Here is a 20506-nt window from a genome sequence, read left to right as displayed (position 1 = left end):
ACTCCCCCTGCAGAGTTTCAAATCCTTGCTCCACAGAATGGGGACATTAGGGCTTCTGAACAAAGCAGTTGAATCTTTAAAAAAAAAAAATGGGCAAAACATTTTTTTTCCCCTAAGCTCATTCTTGAAAATGGCTAAGCCATTTTAGCTCAACCCCCACCCCATCCAAATAAATAAATAAATAAAATCAGCCCAAGGCAGACACATGGCATGGAAAATCTTCAGCCTGAACAATTGAAGTTTGGCAAAATAAAAAGCAACTGCAAACAGGTCTTACAACAGGAAGTATTAGGCAACCTTAATAGCATTACCATCCCTGCCTATATATATATGTGTGTGTGTGTGTGTGTGTGTGTGTGTGTGTGTGTGTGTGTGTGTATATATATATATCTATATATAGATATATAGATATATATAGAGAGAGAGAGAGATTCCCAATAGGGGGCTTTATAGGATGATAGTATGCTTATGTACAGGATAACCGTTAGGAACTTAGAGAACTCTCTTACCAGTCAGTCCTGAAAGTAGAGGACTGTATGTGTGGAGGAAGGAATAAAGCCTGAATGGTGTGTGTGAGAGAGAGAATAGAATTCTCCCAGCATGAAGAGCTGAGTCTCTCCTGGGATGTTCCTGTGCTTCAGATTTATGGATGTTTTGATGAGCCTGTAAAGAAATTCCTTACAGATGAATGATCCAAAATTACTGGAAAACTTCCTCAAGCGTCATTGTTCATTTAGGCAACAAATGCTGTGTTAATTTACGCCACATGCAAAGCTGCATAATTTGACCCACAGAAATGAACTTTCCCACTGTGCCTAAATAAATCTACCCCCATGCAAATCTTAGAACAACCAACACAGGATAAAATGCAAATTTAGAAAAGCAGCTAGGGTGAAAAGCAATTAAACAATGCTTTGCTCTTTGGAAAGTGGTCAGAATGTTTGCAATTGGTGATAATTGCTCAGAACTGGCACTCAAGGCTAATAGGTCTATAAGACTCAGATCCTCAAAGGTATTTAGGCAGCTATTTCCTATTGATTTCAATGGCAGTTAGGTAGTTAAATACCTTTGAGAATTGGGGCCTACTTGACTTACTTGCTGAGTGACCTTAGGCAAGTCTCTTAACCTCTTTGCCATAGTTTCCCCATCTATAAATTGGGGTTAATAAATGTCTCTCATATACAGGTGTTGCAAATCAAAATTAATGACCCTGCTACTTATACCAAATATAACTATTTCACTAGTACCTTTTACTCCCTTTTCTTCCTTCATTTCTGTTGTCTTTTGTCATACACTAAGATAGTAAACTCTTCGGATTATCTCTTTTGTTATATGGCTGCACAGTGTCTAACAGAAGGGGGCTTGGTCCCTAATTGGGGACTCTAGGCACTGTTGCAATACATATAATAATAAATAACGTTGGCAGTGTTTTGATATATTTTTGCCCCCCATTCTTACAGTGAGTAGTACCTTACTTCCTGGGTGGTAAATCACTGCTCGTTGTGAGTAAGGATGGCAGAGTCTGTCTCTCTATAAATGCAGATTGAAAGTATAAACTCACTGTATGCCTATAACACTTTTATATGCACTGCATAAAATAAAAAATACTTTGCTCTACAAATAGGTCTCTCAAGCCCCAAGAAGCAACTACAGTACTGCCTTAAAAAAATAAAACAGGCTAGACAGGCATTTAATCATAAATACCAGCACCTATATTTTCCAGACGAAGGACCAATATTTTTGACTAAAATCGTTGATTGAATGTAACAAATCACGAAGACCAAAATTTTATTGTTAATAAATCTTAGCAAATTGCTGCTAAATTATGAAGTGCTCAAATTCATTGTGGGGAAAAACAATACAAAGCTATGTTACTTAAACGTTAGATTTATGTACAGTAGCAATACTTAATGCATTCAGTCACAATGCTTGAGATTCCTGTTACAAAATAAACACTTAAAAAATGTTCAGCATCCTTTACATCATGTATTTGTAAATGGGCCCTGGGAAATTAACAAAGCCTGAAATGAAGGTGGTCTTTGTATTGGTTAGCTTCTGACTTTCTTACTGGTAAGTTTCAGAAAATTCTTTGCAGTTGGCTACCAACCAACTAGAATGAAATCTTACAGAACAGTTGGACATTTTTAGTGAATTATTAGGAAATACTTGTGTTTTGCTGCAGCAGAGAGCCAGTTACTAATGGCACGTTTGTTCAGCATGATTTTAAATGTTAATTTGAGAGACAGATGATATCTACAGAACTGTCTAAAATGCAGTATATTCGGCCCTTGAGGCTCTAACAAACTTTCTGGGAAAATTTCAGTTCCTGTGAGACTTCTTTTCAAACATTTTGAGTTTCAGCTGTGTAGTTTCAAATGTCATGGGTTTTATGCATGCAGAGTACTGCAGGATTGAGCCCCATTGCTAGGGTTGCCAACTGTCTAACTGCACAAAACCAAACACTCCTGCCCTGCCCCTTCTGAGGCCCTGCCCCCCTCACTCCATCACTTGCTCTCCCCTACCCTCACTCAGTTTCACTGGGCTGGGGCAGGGAGCTGGGATGCAGGAGGGGGTGAGGGCTCCAGCTGGGGGTATGGGCTCCGGGGTGGGGTCAGAAATGAGGGGTTCAGGGTGTGGGAGGGGGCTCCAGGATGGGGCAAGGGGTTGGGGTGTTGGAGGGGGAGCAGGCTCTGGGAGGGCATTAGGGTGCGGGAGGGGGTCCCGATCTGGGGCGGGAGTTCGGGCTGCGGGCTGCGGCTGGGCAGCACTTACCTCGGTCAGCTCCTGGTTGGCAGCACAATGGGGCTAAGGCAAGCTCCCTGCCTGCCCTGGCTCCACGTTGCTCCAGGAAGTGACCACTATGTCTGGCCCCTAGGTGGAGGCGTGGCCAGGCAGCTCTGCACGCAGGTGCCACCCCCGCAGCTCCCATTGGCCGTGGTTCCTGGCCAATGGGAGCTGAGGAGATGGCGCTTGGGGTGGGGACCGTATGTGGAGCTTCCCTGATCATGCCTAGAGGCCACACAGACATGTCGGTTGCTTCCGTGAGCTGTGCATAGCCAGGGCAGGCAGGGAGCCTACCTTAGCCCTGCTGTGCTGCCAACCAGACTTTTAATGGCCTGGTCAGCTGTGTGTCCCTTTTCGACTGGGCGTTCCAGTCGAAAACCAGACGCCTGGCAACCCTACCCATCACTTTGTGTACACTGGGAAGCTAAATGGATGGCCCTTGAATCTGTATTGAAAACAGTTAATGTAGACCCAACAGCAGAGTTGTCAATACCATTTCCAAGAGAGAGACCGAGACTTGTGGAAGTTGTGGGTGGTCAGCATCTAAGAATCTGTCTACTTATTAGTATTAGTATTATTTATATTACAATAGAGCCTGGGAGCCCTAATCATGGACCAGGACCTCATTGTGCAAGGCGCTGTACAGTAGGTGAATGTGGGTTTCAGTGCCTTGCTTTAGCCATCCAAGCTTGAAAACTTTGCCCTGGCTTGTTCAAGTGGACACCTGTGGCAGAACTTGGAATAGAAACCAGCTTCATGCCTTAACCACAAGAGCATCCTTCCTTCCTGACCCATCTGTGCTGGGCTATTATTGGTTGTTTTTTGTTTGTTTGTTTTTAATGTTTAACCTGTGAGTAATGAATAAATGTAGATTGTGCTGCTGAAAATTTCAGTCACTTTCTTGACCCTGTACCATTTTAATGCTCCTGGTTAGTGTAGCCCAAGTTGGGAATAACAAACTGAGCTCCTGGACTGATAGAAATCCAGTAATCCAGATAGTTGATCACCAGGGCTAAAGTGCTAACCTACCGTCTCTTCAATGACTGTTCCATAGAATGACATTAACACTGACCATGAAGAAGATGGACTAAGGCAGTAACGATAGCTGGGAAGAGAACCTACTTTCTACTAAATAGAGAAGTGCTGATAACTTTCAGTATTTGTAGAGAATTCAATTCAGTAAAGAAATCCTTCAAATTGTCCTACCTTGATTATTTTCCTATAAAACTGACAGTAGGACCTGATCCAAAGCCTCTTAAAATCAATTGAAAGACTCCCATTGTCTTCAATGGGCTTTGAATCAGACTGAATAATCACTTATTTGCTGTTCATTCAAATTTGTGTTGAGGATGCATTTTTCCCACACTAGATTTAATATTTTTCCTTCACAAGATGAAGTAACTTGTATTCAACACAGATTTAATAAGTGAATGAATTATGCATATCAGTTTAAGCAATGCTGTATTAGGATATTTTGTCATTGTACTTTGAACCAATTTAATGAAAAATTAAAAATTAATATTTTGTAAGAACTTTTTTCAAATGTTTGTAATATGAGATACAGTTAATTTAAGAAACCGCCAATAGTGATAACTTCCTTACATTTGTTTTGCTTTACGTTGCAAACAGGGAGTAATTAGAATAGTGCAAACAATGTAAATTAAACATTACTTAGAAGAAAAAAGTCACTAGATAGTAGTGTGAGAATTGGTACTCCACAGAAGTCTTGAGAACGCCAACATTTGACATTTACAATATTTATATAATGGGGGCAACATAAGTGGCTTCTGAATGCAGGAGCACACTATTTGAAATGTCAGTTGCTCATTTCTCTAACTACAATGGTAGAAACAATAATGATCTTTTTCACTTATTTTGCCATGGTATCCTTCTATCACCTGAACTGCAAAAGGCTTTTGACAAATACTACACATTATTTTCACCCATCTTTCTGACATTTCACAAGGAGATGGACTTTTAATTTTATTTTTAAGATGCTTGTTATTCCATTTCCTTTCATCATTTTTCTTTTCATTTCTAGCTTTTCTTTCTCTCGTTTTGTTTGTCGTTCCAGTTACTGGCATAGGTAGGATTAGAACTCAGGAGTTCTGGGCTTCCATCTTATAGGCCATGTAGTCGCTCTGGAAAGGCACCACCTGCCATTTCTGATTCTGCTAGCTTTTCTAAAATGTATAAGTGTGAATTTTGGAGTTGATATGGCTTTTTGTTTTATTTCCACATCATTTGTATTGTGGAAGTGCTTAGCGGGGGTCCCATGAAGTGCTTACAGTCTAAGTAGTTTCATATGCTTCAATGTGAATAATTTTCAGTTTCCCAAAATTTCTGAAGAGTGCATGAAGCAAAGAAAAGAAGTACTTCACCCAAGTATCTGCCAATTTTCTCCCTATGTTCATCTAACCATTCTTGAGTTCAGATGTTTCGGAGCTATTTGAACATTGGATATGTGACGGGCTGGATCACAGAAACCCCCTTGGGAACTGCCAACTGATGTGCCCCTACTTCTGCCCCTGCTTTCCCTGCCAGCTTGGGACTTCAGCACCCTGTCTTGTTGAGCCAGACACACCAGTCTGCTCCAATACAGACCCAGAGTCTGAACCACATGCCCCAAAGCTGCAGACTTAACTGAAAGCAACTTAAGAAGTGTTCCTGTCTTTAACACTAGGATGCCCGACTCCAAATGGGGTCCAAACCCCAAATAAATCTGTTTTACCCTGTATAAAGCTTATACAGGGTAAACTCATAAATTGTTTGCCCTCTATAACTCTGATAGAGAGATATGCACAGCTGTTTGCCCCCATACCCCCAGGTATTAATACATACTCTGGGTTAATTAATAGGTAAAAAGTGATTTTATTAAATACAGAAAGTAGGATAAGTGGTTCCAAGTAGTAACAGACAGAACAAAGTGAATTACCAAGTAAAATAAAATAAAACAAAACACGCAAATCTAAGCCTAATACAGTAATAAAACTGAATACAGATAAAATCTCACCCTCAGAGATGTTTCAATAAGTTTATTTTACAGACTGGACGCATTCCTAGTCTGGGCCCAATCCTTTCCCATGGTACAGCCCTTGTTCTAGCTGAGGTGGTAGCTAGGGGATTTCTCATGATGGCTGCCCCATTGTTCTGTACCACCCACTTAGATATCTTTTGCATTAGGTGGGAATCCTCTGTCCCTCTCTGGGTTCCCACCCCTCCTTCTCAATGGAAAAGCACCAGCTTAAAGATGGATTCCAGTTAAGGTGATATGATCACATGTCACTGTAAGACTTCATTACCCACTTGCCAGCTCACATGTATACAGGAAGACTTACAAGTAAAACAGAGCCATCTACAGACAATTGTCCTGGTTAATGGGAGCCATCAAGATTCCAAACCACCATTAATGGCCCACACATTGCATAATTACAATAGGCCCTCAGAGTTATATTTCATATTTCTAGTTTCAGATACAAGAATGATACATTCATACAAATAGGATGAACACATTCAGTAGATATAATCTTTGTAATGCTATGTTACAAGAGACCTTTTGCATGAAGCATATTTTAGTTACATTATATTCACACTCATCAGCATACTTTCATAACATCATATAGAGTGCAATGTCACAGGATACATCTTGGAGGCGACACAGCTAGGTTCCCACCAAATGTACTACCTGGCGCGCTTTTAGCACCCTCTTCTGAGAGCTGATCGTGTGGCCTAGTAATTTGGAAGCAAAGTAAATTGCCACCCTCATAACTTGAGGAGGAGACTAGCTGGTAAAAGCATTAATTATAGGATTGTAGAAGCAAGTCCAAGGACCACAGCTGGCTTGGCATGTGAACCATGGTATATCAAAGCTTCGAATCTTCTCCCTAACTCGGTCTTCCAAAGTGTGTGTTTTTATTTGAGGGATGTAAATTTTAATTGCCAGTCGTTTTGGCAGAACCTTGCTACATTACATATCTGCATGCTTTCTGCATAGATCCTAGAGAATGCTGGTATGCTGAGGAGCTCTCTTTGTGTGTGTGTGTGTGTGTGTGTGTCTGTGTGTGTGTGTGTGTGTATATGTGTGTGTGTGTATGTGTATATATATATATATATATATATATATGTATATGTGTGTGTGTATATATATGATGTATATCTGAGATCAAATCGCTGCTTTTAACACCAACATGTCTGGATATATTTTCCTAGAAGCTATCAATGAATTCTCCTAGTCTGAAATAAAAGTAGACACTATATATGGGTCATTATTGTACTGGTGCTCTCTCAACTCAGAGGTAAGGTTTGTTTATAAGAAGATAAGAACTGCCACAGTGGTCAGAGCAATGGTCTATCTAGCCCAGTATCCTGTCTCTGACAGTGGCCAGTACCTGAGCTTCAGGGGGAGTGTACAAAACAGGGTAGTTGGAGTTATCCACTCTCTCAGCCTCTGGCAGTCAAAGGTTTAGTGTTGCCCCAAACATGGGGTTGCGTCCCTGACCATCTTGGCTAATAGTCATTGATGGACCTGTCCTCCATTAACTTATCTAGTTCTGTTTTGAACCCACTTATACTTTTGGCCATCACAACACCCCATGGGAACAAGTTTCAAAGGTTAATTGTGCATTGTGTGGGGGGAAAAGTACTTCCTCTTGCTTGGGTTAAACCTGCTGCCTGTTCATTTCATTGGGTGACCTCTGGTTTTAGTATTCTGGGAAAGGGTAAATAATACTTCTCTATTCACTTTTTCCATGCCAGTCATGTTTTTGTAGACCTCGATCATATTCCCCCCTTACTCATCTCTCTAAGATGACCAGTCCCAGTCTTTTTAATCTCGCCTCGTGTGGAAGCCATTCCAGATCCTTGATCAATCCTTGTTGCCCTTCTCTGAACCTTTTCCAGTTCCACAGTATCCTTTTTGGATGGGGCAACCAGAACAGAGCACAGTATTCAAGGTGTGAGCACATCAGGGATTTGTATATTGGCATTATGATATTTTCTGTCTTATTGTCTATCCCTTTCCTAATGGTTCCTGACATTCTGTTTGCTTTTTTGACCGATGCTGCACAATGAGCAGAAGTTTTCAGAGAAGTCTCCACGATGATTCCAAGATCTCTTTGAGTGGTTACAGCTAACTTAGAAGCCATCATTATATATGTGTAGTTAGAATGATTTTTTCCAATTTGCATTACTTTGCACTTACCCATGTTAAATTTCATCAGTCATGTTGTTCAACCAGTTTTGTTAAGATCTCTTTGTAACTCTTCACAGTCAGCTTTGAACTTAACTATCTTGAGAATTTTGTATCAGCAAACTTTGCCACCTCACTGTTTACCCTCTTTTCCAGATTATTTGAGACTATGTTGAACAGCACTGTCCCTGTACAGATCATTGGGGGACCCTGCTATTTATCTCTTTCCATTGCAAAAACTGACCATTTATTCCTACCCTTTTTTTGCTATCTTTTAACCAATTACTCATCCATGAGAGGACCTTCCCTCTTGTCTCATGACTGTTTATTTTGCTTAAGAGTCTTTGATATCGGACTTTGTCAAAGGCTTTCTGAATGATCAAGTACACTATCTCATCTGGATCACCCTTGGCCAGATGCTTGTTGATACCCTCAATCACTTCTAATAGATTGGTGAGGCATGATTTCCCTTTACAAAAGCCATGCTGTCTCCTTCCCAACAAATGGTGTTAATCTAGGTGACTGATTCTGTTTTTTACTATAGTTTCAACCGATTTGTCTGGAACTGAATGGTGTGGAGATAGTGAAAAGGGAAGTGGTTTTTACTGCTTCACATAACACAAGAACCAAGAGTTATTCAATTAAATTAATAGGCAGCATGTTTAAAACAAACATAAGGAAATACTTCTTCACACAATGCATAGTCAACCCGTGGAACTCATTGCCAGTGGATGTTTTGAAGTTCAAAAGTAAAACTAGGTTCAAAAAAGAATTAGATAAGTTCATGAAAGATTTGTCCATCAGTGGCTATTAGACAAGATGGTCATGGATGTAATCCCATGCTCTGGTGTCCCTAAATCTCAGACTGCCAGAAGCTGGGACTGGATGACAAGGGGATGTATCATTTGATAATAACCATGTTCTGTTCAGGGCCTCTGAAGCATCTGGCACCAGCCACTGTCAGAAGACAGGATACTGGGTTAGATGGACCATTGGTCTGACCCAATATGGTCATTCTTAAGTTTTTGTTCTTATGAACCAATTCATAAAATGTGTACGAAGAGTTGAATTTCCGCAAAGCTTTGGTTCTGAGGTTTAGTTGGGACCCATTTGTAATGAGGCCCCTAAACAGCAAAGCACATGCTTAAGTCTCATTAACTTCAGTGAGTTTTGAACATGTGCATGAGGGTGTTGCTGAATAGAGATGGATTTAAGCATATATTTAAGTTAAGCATGTGCTTTGCAGATTTGGGGCTAAACTGATAAAATTACAAACTTATGAACAAGTGCATTAGCTCGCCTGGTGCTTGATGTTCAACAGTGCTTTCTTTAATGTAATATACTGGACAAAATAATGCTGCTTTTTGTGTAGAAGGGGCAAGTGGAAATTTGTTTTGAGGATTTATTGTTAAATTATCTTGTGGCTCATTAATACGAGGACGAAAGGGAAGACCATGTTAGTGCAATACACCATTGGGATAAAAATCACGAGTAAGCCATGTGCTACATACACTATAGTGTAAAATGTTTAATTGTCTTTGGTTAGTATTTTTGATGGCAGTTGGCAGGTTTTTTGTTTTCATCTGGTGATTTATTAGAGCACTGTAAGATAACAGTTCTACAGAAACTGCTTTTGCTTGTTAATCAGAGCTTCCAGCTGTAACTAATGCAGTTTATAGAAAGATATCTAGTAAATCAACAAAACACCTGATAAAGATTAAGGGCCTTATTTTCATTTACAGGAAGGCCTCTTTACACTACTGCGACTGTAAAGGGGTCTTAAAATCGGTGTAACAGAAATGTAAACCCAATTTAAGTGCCCTTTGCACTGCCAGAGCTGTGTAAAGAGGCCATAGTATAAATGAGAATAGGCCTGAAGAGATTGACACACGTCATAAGAAATGTTGCCTCAAGAAAATGATAATGTTATACACGGTAGTAGATATGTGTATTTGATCATGTTGTGCCAACTACAGCAGGGATGAACTTGGCCTTTAATAGATGGGGTGATTGCTTTGGAAGAGAATAGGTAAACTTGGGGTAAACCATGTTTGTATTTCCAATTTCTTGTTGTGCTTTTGGTACAAATACACCTCTTGTGGAAAAAGAAACATTTTTAAATATATTTGTAGCTATAAGAGCATCTCCCATTTTGCCACTGTCCAAATGGGACAAAATGTGTGACAAAGACCTAAACTAGGAGGGTACTGTCACACTTCAGGGGTGCAATCCCGACCAAGGCCATTGAACTTTCAGATATAATCCGACAGACAGCCATTTTGGCTTGCCTTCTAGGGGGAGACTCCCTTCTGCGCTGCTGAGCAGCCCTTTATATATGGCCCTCGCTGGCCCTGATTGGCTGCTCCAGCAAGCCTTCCCCCTATTGGTGGGCTCAATAAGCCCTTTCCTGATTTATGAGTTCTGCGCAGCCTCTCTGGCGCTGCTTTTAACCCCTTCTTCTCCCTGTGTGGGGCAGCTGCCCCACCACAATCCATAATTCCTTATGTAGTGTTAATACATACAATTCACAATGATATAAAATATCACGTTTGTTATACTTTTATAATACAGGAATATTGTATACAATCAGATGATTCAGTTGCTCATCACTTGAGGTTCAGATCCCCTGTCTTTATAGCCTAGATAAACTTTATCTTCCCTGCTGCAGTGTAGACACCAAACTGTCTCCCCCCATGCTTGTTAGCTTGATAGCTTTGTTGACCTGATATGTAAATAGACCTTTCTTTGTCTCTGCATGAGTCAGAGAAGCAAAACACATTCCTTTATCTAGGGCAGACCTGATTGCCAATTCCCCCTGACACGCTGGTTTAAATACACTTTAGTCATAATTCCAGCATATATCCAGAACTCTTAATGCACACCCCATACACACATTGCACAATGATATTAATAATCAGGGAGTTATTAGTTTTCCAATTATATGTTAGATACAAATTTTAACATCAATGAATTGGGGTATATTGAACTGGTCAGGCCAGCGGAAACTCATTACGTGATACCAGTGAGCCTCTGGCATTAGGAGGCTCATAGGGTCACAGGGACATACAAATTTAATGTAGGAAACTTAAAATCCAGTGGGATTTCTTCTTCTGGTGTCAAGGACTCTTTCTATAAGCTCAGTTTTGTCGTTCTTTAGTTCTGATGTCAATAATTTTCTACAAGAAAATTGAAAGGGGCACCAAATTGGAGGGGCATCACTTATTTTAGTCCCAAAGTAGCCTACCAAAGTTGGGAGGGACATGTCTACGAAAAGTATGTGTTCTGTTTTGGGTAAGGGAAATATTTTTTGAGGCGAATTGTTTATTTGGATGTGAAAGACCAATCCCAACCAGGTATTTCCAAGGTGCGCACAAACAGATGTATATAATCCCGCTCAGCATAAGCACGTCCTGTTACTGAAACTGACAAACAGGGAGTTAAGCCCTGTGTTTAAGATGCCACGTTGCTGTGCTAATTCCTAAATCTTGGGTTAAAGACTTTATTGGGAAAATAAATCAATTAAATAATAGTGGGACTCACAAAATAAAGATTTAGTGGTTTCAATGGCTGAAGCCCCACTGGCATTTAGCTGTTGCTTGTGAGCGACGTTTTTTGTGGTTGCTTGTATGCATCTGGGAATCAAATCTTGTATGATGTGTGAATAATTTTTTTAAGCTTTGACAGTTGCTGCTTCATATAAGGCGTTGCTGTGTTAAAATCTGCCTGTTAAGTGAACCAGGGAGGGCGACTTGTATGTGTTTTACTGTTAACCATAATTAATGGAAATGAAAAATGATATAGTAAATTAAGGAACAGCACACTGCACTTTTTTTCTGTCCAGTGCGAATTAACGGTTCGGAACAAGGAATCTGTGTCTCAGCTGCCGGTTAATCAAAATCTGATCACTTGGATACATTGAAACATTCCATTCCCCTCTGCTCCTGTATTATAAATATAAATGAAAGTAGCTTAGGGAGGGTATGTGTGAAGGCTGTGCATTGTATTGGCTCTGTTTTGGGAAGAGGTCCTGGGCAGATGAGGGAGCTTAGCTGCAAAGTGATTTACAAAGGATTTGCTAAGCTGAGCTTCAGCACAGGGATTTTACTGGTCAGGGAGGGACGCTATAGTTATGACGACTGAAAAGAAAGGGGATGGTGGGGGAGGAAGGATACCAAAATGATGAAAGCAGCATAGTTTAAATGCTGCCATATTTGGCGGGGGAGAGGGCAAGATGTTTCCTTTTTAAATTTACATGCTGGGTGGCTTCCAGGCAACAGATTGGTTCTGTCTCTTCACTTCTCCTTCACCCAGCTATACCACAGAGGAGCAAGGATAGGATTTTCCCTTAAATGTTTGTGTACAGTGGGTCTGTGAATCTAGGCAAATCCATCATTCATGTTCGTGATACATCTAGGTTTCTTTGCTATTCAATGCCACGAAGTTTTACAAAAGCTGCTAGAAATGTTTATAATTTTTAATTTCATTAAAAACTTTAAGGGGTTTTTAAACCTTCCCCTGCAGGGTATGCAATGCAAACATTGAAGCACTTTGCTAGTGCAAGAGAGCCAGAGAATTAAACTGAACAGACACTGGCTAAAAACAAAACGGAGACAGACCAATCTATTTTCAAAAGGCCAAACTGAAGGAAATGCAAATTACAAATAGAAGAAATGGTGAAAAGGCATATTCTAAAAATGCTTTCAGGGTTAATCATCTGTGGTGTTATCACACAAGGGAATTTTGTTTTTAAAGATAACAATTTTAACCTACTGTGTAAAATAAACATAGCACAAAAATGTAGCAATTAAAATATTTAGCTGCATGACTAAAAGTGTCTGGAAGTTAGTCAGGTATTTAAATATGTAAATTAAAATTATAGCCTGTAGTAACATCCAATATTTTAATTGTGAAGACAAATCAAAACATGTAGCATGTTTTTGTTTACTAGACATGTACATCTGAATCTCATTACAAAACCCATAGTGTCTTTCTGTGTTCAGAGGAAAGGCAGTGTGTCACTTTATTAGATAATTACCTTTTAATTTTAAAATAAATACCAAGTGGACAAGGGAATCTATTTTCTTTCAAGACTGAAATTGGATGTTCTATGCTACCTCTGTACACTCTTCCATTGTTCATACTACTTGAAATATTAATTATGATTATGCATTAAGTACTAGCTCTACCTCCATTCACTGAAAAAATGCACCAGTTTATTCTATAACTATTTCCCAAAGGCTGCAAAATAGTATTGTTGTAAGATTTGCTGGTTTGAGATGTTTCTGAAAGAAACTGTAGTCCTTTTATGTAAACGGTGTACATAACTATATTAATACTTTGTCTGACTCTAGTTAATGCTATTGGACTCCCAGGAGTCTCCTCTTCCAATTAAGGCACATTTTAATCTGATTTTTGCATGTACAGGATGAGGCCCCAATCCAACAATCAATTCCACATGGGTTGGAGCCTTATTGATATTGGGGTCTGCATGGGTGCAAGGGTCTGCCTGTGTATGCAGGGCTGCCCAGAGGATTCAGGGGGCCTGGGGCAAAGCGGGGGAGCTGCGGCGCTTGTACTCACCCGGCGGCAGTCCAGGTCTTCGGCGGCATTTCGGCGGCGGGGAGCCCTTCAGTCGCTCCGCGTCTTTGGCGGCACTGAAGGGCCCCCCGCCGCTGAAATGCCGCCAAAGACCCAGACCACCACCGGGCCAGGGCTTGCTGGGCCCCTGCCGCCAAAGACCTGGACCGCTGCCGGGCCAGGGCTCGCGGGGTCCCTGCGGGGCCTGGGGCAAATTGCCCCACTTGCCCCCCCGTCTGGGCAGCCCTGTGTGTATGTCTGCGTGCAGGATCAGGGCCCAAGTTAAGAACCTTCCCTGGAAGCTCTTGTAGTACAGTACTAAAATGACTGCAATTAACTATAGTAAGAAACTCATAGATCAGACCTTTTGAAAACTTGCCTGTGTGCAACTGGATAAACAGCATTATTGATTTGGGTTGTTCGACTGGCACAGTCCAGGAGAAGAGGTCAAGTAGTTGTATCTCTTATCTAAGATTCAGTGCAAAAAGAAAAAAAATCCGATTGAGCCAGTGTTCATGTCACACATGCTACTGTCTGTGGTGGCAAGCAACTGAAGCCATAGGCCAAAAACTTCAAATCCAGGTGCTTAATGTTAGGAGACTATGCTAAATCCATCGTCGGGCATCTAACTGGAAATGGCCTGATTTTCAGACATGCTGGGCACAGTGAGTAATTTGGCCCTCTGGAAACAATGGGAGACAACAGGTGCTTATAATCAGGCTACTTTTGTTTAGGGGCCTAAATATGGTTTTAAGAGCCTAACTTTAGGCACCCCGGTATGAAAAATGTTGGCGACACTTTTATTTGATGGGGAGGGAAAGGGATGAACCCCATTTTTTTGGCTCCAAGCCCAGAATATTCCAAATGCACTCTGCTTTTAAATCTTTGCTAGGGCAGGTGAAATGGATGTTTTAAGAAACACATTTCTGGAATTCCCTGGTATTTCTGGAAATCCCTCTCCTCAATATATGTATTCTGTGTTCTGTTTGTTTGTTTGTTTTTTTAATTCAGCCTTTGTTAACCTGTATTAATTTCCATTTTACCCTGTAGTAATACGTAGAAATCCATTTGGAATGGACATCTGTTGTCGGAAGGGGTCAAGAAGCCCGCTCCAGGAACTGTACAATCCCATCCAGGTGAGTGTATCAACTTTGCAGCCCATACAACAAACACAGCCTGTATTTACTTGCAGAGTTTGGGGTTTTTCTTCCCCATAGCATAATCATGTTCGTCCTGGGACCTGCACAGCTAAACCACAGCTTGAGCTAAAGGACTATGTCTCCTAGCTGGAAGCTGTAGCAGAGTTCTGTCCTCTGTAGATCAGGTGACAGTGGGTTACAATGGCACTGCTATAAGACACTTTTGTTTTCGGGTTATAATGTGGATGGACTTCCAGCTAGCCCAGATGGCTTTCCAGTCAAAGGTGGTTGCAAGTATGCAGTCCAAACGAGCTGAATATTTTCCAGCGAAGCAGATCATGATATCACTGAATGCTATATTATACCATGATTAGTCCCACTAAAATCATTGAGGCTACCTGTGGGGGAAGGGACCACTCAATGTGAGTAAGGATATCCTGAGTTCTTCTCAATGTGCTATCCAGAGCGAAAAAGCATCTCAATTTCAGGTCTCCAATTTCTGCTGCTGCTCACTTAGTCTCCATGTGGGTGCTGAATTGGCTTATTCAACCACAGCGCTTCCTGTTGGCAACTGGAGGAAGTGCTGCCATTGAGAGAAAATGGCAGCTGATTTTTAAGTATACAGGGTTTATTAAGGTTTAATAGCTGCCTAGTATATTTTTATACCCCAGTTAATACATTTTGTAAAACTGAGTTAGCTATTAAGGAAAGTGAGGTTAACTCATTAGATTTAACAAGGCAGTAAATGTTTTAAATACTTGTTGATTATGAAAAGAATCGCTATACAGTACACAAAATTAGTTCCAAGTGATTTTAATACATTTATAAAGTATTGTCAACAATCTAAAGATACAATATCTATTATGAAAAAGGAGTAAAGTGCAGGCATCCAATAATCTTGTATTTATTAGCATACATTAGTTTCCTAATTAAATCTCAATTCTACGTGTAGCAGAGAACACAAACTTACCAGTTTTTGTAATAACACTTGATACAAGTGATGTACAATCAATGTTGCTAAATTGAGAGTGCACTCTCCATAAGAACTAACATGCTGCAAAGGAAAAATAATAAACTCTTGAAAAGCTTTTAGAAAAGGGCCGTGGGGAGAAGAAAGTTTTTTGTCTATTGTGTCTGGGGTCTGCTGTGCATCAATTGAAATCTTCTTGCCATTTAATAGTCCCATTGCCAAAGGTCATCCCGTATGAAAAGAACAGAGGAATACCGCCTTGCAAATTTGGTGAACTACGGGTTTTCTAACCTTTGCAAGCAGTGAACCCAGCTGGCAGCTCCTAATGCTCCCCCGTTCCTTTCTGCATCTTGACCAAGTATTCTGTAAAGCGTTAGAATTCTTTCCCAATCTCTCTTGTGGAGGGAGCCCAAAAAGTCAATGTTTGAATAAGTTCAGCATTTCTTGCAGCCAGTGTTGAACTAAGCAGATGACGTTTTTCACACACACAAAATTTCCATCAGTACATTGGCCTCTTCTGTTCTTAGCACGTAAAAAAGGCAGAATATTCCACTGCTTTTTGGACTGGATTTAAGTGCAGCGCATGGTTCAAGAGTATTCCACCGGACACTTTACTGTTAGCATGCAGACTGTATATATTTCAGGGAAATGATAGCAGCAAGAGACAGTGGGTGGAGAGGGAGATATTAACAAGCTGATTTGGGGGTCTCCACTGAAATATTTCTTTTATTTCTTTGACCCTCCTCCCTCATTAAGTTACAGTTACATTCTTATCCATAAGAAGGAAAAAAAATCTCTCTACTGCCTGGAAGGTAGCAGGATAGGAAGCCAGATCATGGTTTGGAGCAGCGGTTCTCAAGCTGTGGGTCAGAATCCCCCAGGAGGTCCCCAAACCGTTGTCAGGGGAGTATGAGCGTACTCTTATCCTTTCTCTCCAGTCCTCTGCTGATCAGTGACTTATAACATACAACTCAGAAGTCCTGATAATTGGAGGAATAGAAAGTTTTGGCCAAGGACAGCAGAACAAACCTCATTCTCTTATGAAAAATGCCATTGGATGTTTATTACTGTCCAGGCATATCATAAAGGATTGCAGGTGTTAAGGGCTCAGACAAAAGACGACACGCACATGCACACAAAGCCATGGGTTTAGATAGCATCATAATCCACGAGAGTGATATTCCCGTAGCTAATACAATCATGCCATTTTCAAGAAAGTTTTCTTGTTATACGTTCGGCACAGAGATTGCCTTGTATTTGTAAAGCCTGATGGAGATGCATTGATTTACACCAGATGGGGGTCTGGCCTGTAGTATCTGCTATACAAAAATATACCAGTCTATTTGGTCTGCTCTTTTCTTTCTTCTTTTATGGAGTTGCTAGCAGATGCCGTGTTTTCTGGTGAATCTCTTGGTTTGATAAATGATTGTGAAAATAGTTTTACTTCACTTTTATCTTGCTGGTTCAAATCCAGAGGGGACCAAACTTTGTTGCTGTCTAATGGATGTCCAGTGGCCTACGCAAACCGAATTTAGAGGTTTCAGTCGAGTGCTCAGTGGATAGGTGCCCTCATCACAAAAGATTGCCACCCTAGTGGGCTGTAATTGACATCCTTTAATAGCTTCACAAGAGAAGTGTAAGATTTAATGGATAGAGAGAGAGTGAAATTCACCACTCAGTAGAAGGGCCAGCACAAAGTCCTTGCACCACTTAAGTCCCATTTACTTAAGTGGGTGCACAGCCTTGTACTGGCCCTACTGGACAATCCCACAGATAGGAACAGGCTTCTTGTCCCTACATATGGTCCCTCTGTGTCAGGTTTGAAGTATAATAGGAGGGCCATGTGTGGGAAGTCTGCCCTCCCTATGCTATATGTATTCTGTGGACGGAGGACTTCATTTTGGGGGGCTTTCAGTGAAGGACTTTCACATGCACAAGTACCACATTAAGGCAATATAGTCAAACTTTAGATGAATTGACAAAATAGAATAGACTCATTCTGTCACATAGCTCCAAAGGGAAGAGGGAGAGGATCCAGCATCAGGGGACTAATGATATTGCATACTCCTGGGGGAATTCTGCACCACTGCACAATGCAGAATTTGTGCAGAAATTAATGTTCTGCGCAGTGCTGCTGGTCACCACTAGAGGCTGCTGGACCCGGCAGAGCCCAGCTCATAAATAGAAGACATTGTCGGGGGGAGGGAAATGGAGTTGGCGGGTTCCGGGTAGCTGCAGTTTCTGGAACGTCCTGAAGGAAGGAGGTGGTGTGCAGGAAACTCCACATAAGCCTGGGATCCAGCATCAGGCTGTTTCTCCCTCTGGATCCCTGGGCTCTGGGCGGTAGGGGGGTGTAAGTGTCTGGGCTGGGGGGCCCCATGGCTGGGCTCTGGGGTATAGGGTGTATGTGTGTCTGGCCCACCGGCTGGGCTCTGGTGGCGGGGGACAAAGAGGCAGAGAAACAGGAACTGGGTTGTCATAGGGGTTTAACTCTACTCCTAGGGGAATTTTGTGTGTGGGTCTGTATTGTTACAGACATAGTTGCTGACTGGTATTTTGAAATAAATTACCAAAATAATTGAAACTGGCGTGATTAGGTAGTGTTATTTTGACAAATAAAATATGCAGAATTTTAAAATATTATGTGCAGACTTTAATTTTTTGGTGCAGAATTCCCCCAGGAGTAAGTTACTGTACTATGAGTGTGTCTGGGTGGGGGCGGAAACGTAGGCGTAACTGAAGGACTAAGAGCCTTGCATGAATGTGGCATAAACTCACTTCGTAGCTTGTTCTTTGTATTTCAAACCTCAGGACTTTAAAAACATGGGTAAACAAATATTTGCAAAGCATATTCTTAGAAAAATGCCACATGCCACAGTGTCTTGTAATTACATGACTTTGTGCAGCCCCAGTGCGCTAAAAATAACAGTTAATTGTGGATCAGCCCATTGAGCTCAAGTGACTGAAAGTTCAAAATGAGCCAACAACATATTTGGGCTTGAGCACATCAGTGGGCGACACTGATCTGTTCAGCCCAGTTGAAAACAGTACTCAATTGTGAGCAATTAATAGCTAAAATGGACAAAGTGTTAAATGAGGGGAAAATGTATGATAGGGCCCATAATCTTGCACTTCTGTGCAGGCAAAATTCATACTGAATTCTAAGGGAGTTTGGCCTGCATATAGTCTCATCCCGCTATCAGGCATTTATTCTTTATTTCTCAACTACAGAGAAAAACATTGGTCTACATAGAGCTGCAGGATCAGGTCCTAGGATCATAGTTTCCATGCTTCAATTTCTAACCTTAGATCTCCTGACTTTCATTTGCGAATCATGTGTCTAGTTAACCATGGGTCAAACCTTCAGTGATTTTTGTTGTTGTTTGTTTTCAAAAGAGGAGTCCATCCATTGAAGAGCTGGGCTGCTAGGAGGTTACGTTTTGGTGAGGCCTGAGCTGAGCTTCCCAACCATTAACCAAAGCTGGTGGAGCTATGCAGTGGTCCCAACATGGGCCCCATACTGCCTTGTGTCCTGAAATTTTATTGGACTACTGTTAGAGTAGCAATTTCTTTTCTTTTTGCTGTTCTTTTTATCACATCCTGCTAAATGGCTCAAAGAAAGCAAGCTGATGCTTTTGAGACCATACAGTGATTATGCAGCCTCACTTACCTCAGCCCTCAAGTGTTCCCTTTCTGGAGATGCTACATCATCAGGGCCAGCTTTAGGCCGATTCCCCGGAATCGGGCCCTGCGCTAAGAGGGCCCCGCGCCTTAGGCGCCTTTTTAAATTTTAAATTTTTTTTACTCACCCGGCGGCGGTCCACTCTGGGTCTTCGGCGGCATTTCAGCGGCAGGGGGTCCTTCAGTGCCGCCGCCAGACCGCCGCCGGGTATTCGAATTGGGCCCTGCAGGTCCTAAAGCCGTCCCTGTACATCATCACCCCTGGATCTGGCTCTCTGCATAGGATCAGTGTATGTCAACCCAGACCAGCCATAGTCACTTCCATCTGAGTTGATAATTTTCTGTTCTTCTCTGGCCCACCTACCACAAGGTGACTTCATGGGCACTCATACCTGTTGCTGGATGGATGATAGCTTAGTGATCTAAGCTTCATTTCTAGAATACCTAGTTGCCTTGGAACTACAGGTTCAGATCCCAGCAATGTCAATTCAGCTCATCATACTTCTGAGGCAGAGGCATTGGTTACCCTATGTAGCTTACTGTGTGTGGTAGAGTTTTGGATCTTAAAAAGCGGGGTTTGGAATCTGAAAAAACCCCCACAAAGTTCTTGGGATATTTGAAAGGTCTCTTGGTACTTTTGGTGAGAGGATGGAGTTGTGTCAGTGACCTCAGCCAAAATTTTTCCTCTCCTCACTTGGCTATGGTGTGCTGTGCACATGCTGGCTGCCATGTTCTACCCCCAGGGTAACTGTGTGTCAAATCTTATTATAAAAGCCCTGAGATTTGGTACTGTGCAATGCAGAAGATTACAGAAGTTCCTCTGTGTGCTAAAAACCAAGAAATTAGGTGCCGAGCATCAATAGGTTCAAAAACAAATTGTTGTAAATATGCACATGCATTTGTTCTGTATAAGCTTTTATATGCCCAGCTTTTTACCAACAGTGCTAGTAAGTAGAATCACAACGCGTGCCCTTAAGAAACAGGACAACCTCTTGCTTCTGTTTTTTACATGCAGATGAGCTCTTGCAAATAATAGTAACGTGGTGAAAGCAGCTCATAATAGCTATTGTTGATGGAGAACATATAAAAATTCAACTAGGGGCAAGAATGGGGAGCTAGTAAAAACAGATGCATACTATGCCAAACGCTGGTCGCTTAATCCTATCG

At 41.4% G+C, this 20506-nt stretch overlaps 1 protein-coding gene across 8 annotated transcripts in view; it reads left to right on the top strand.

Moving 5' to 3' along the window:
* CHST11 (carbohydrate sulfotransferase 11) overlaps window positions 1-20506 on the top strand; it is a 276479-nt gene that overhangs the window by 123494 nt on the left and 132479 nt on the right. For all 8 annotated transcript variants that reach the window (XM_065565062.1, XM_065565080.1, XM_065565047.1 and 5 more), the window contains one exon: window positions 14600-14685. In XM_065565062.1, the coding sequence (XP_065421134.1) occupies window positions 14623-14685 (63 nt within the window). In that variant the 5' untranslated portion in view covers window positions 14600-14622. The remainder of the gene's footprint in view (window positions 1-14599; window positions 14686-20506) is intronic.

Source organism: Chrysemys picta, chromosome 1 (assembly GCF_011386835.1).
Source record: "Chrysemys picta bellii isolate R12L10 chromosome 1, ASM1138683v2, whole genome shotgun sequence".
NCBI classification, from domain to species: domain Eukaryota; kingdom Metazoa; phylum Chordata; order Testudines; family Emydidae; genus Chrysemys; species Chrysemys picta.
Note: the sequence above shows the minus strand (reverse complement) of the source record. Positions and strands in the feature narration are given on the sequence as shown.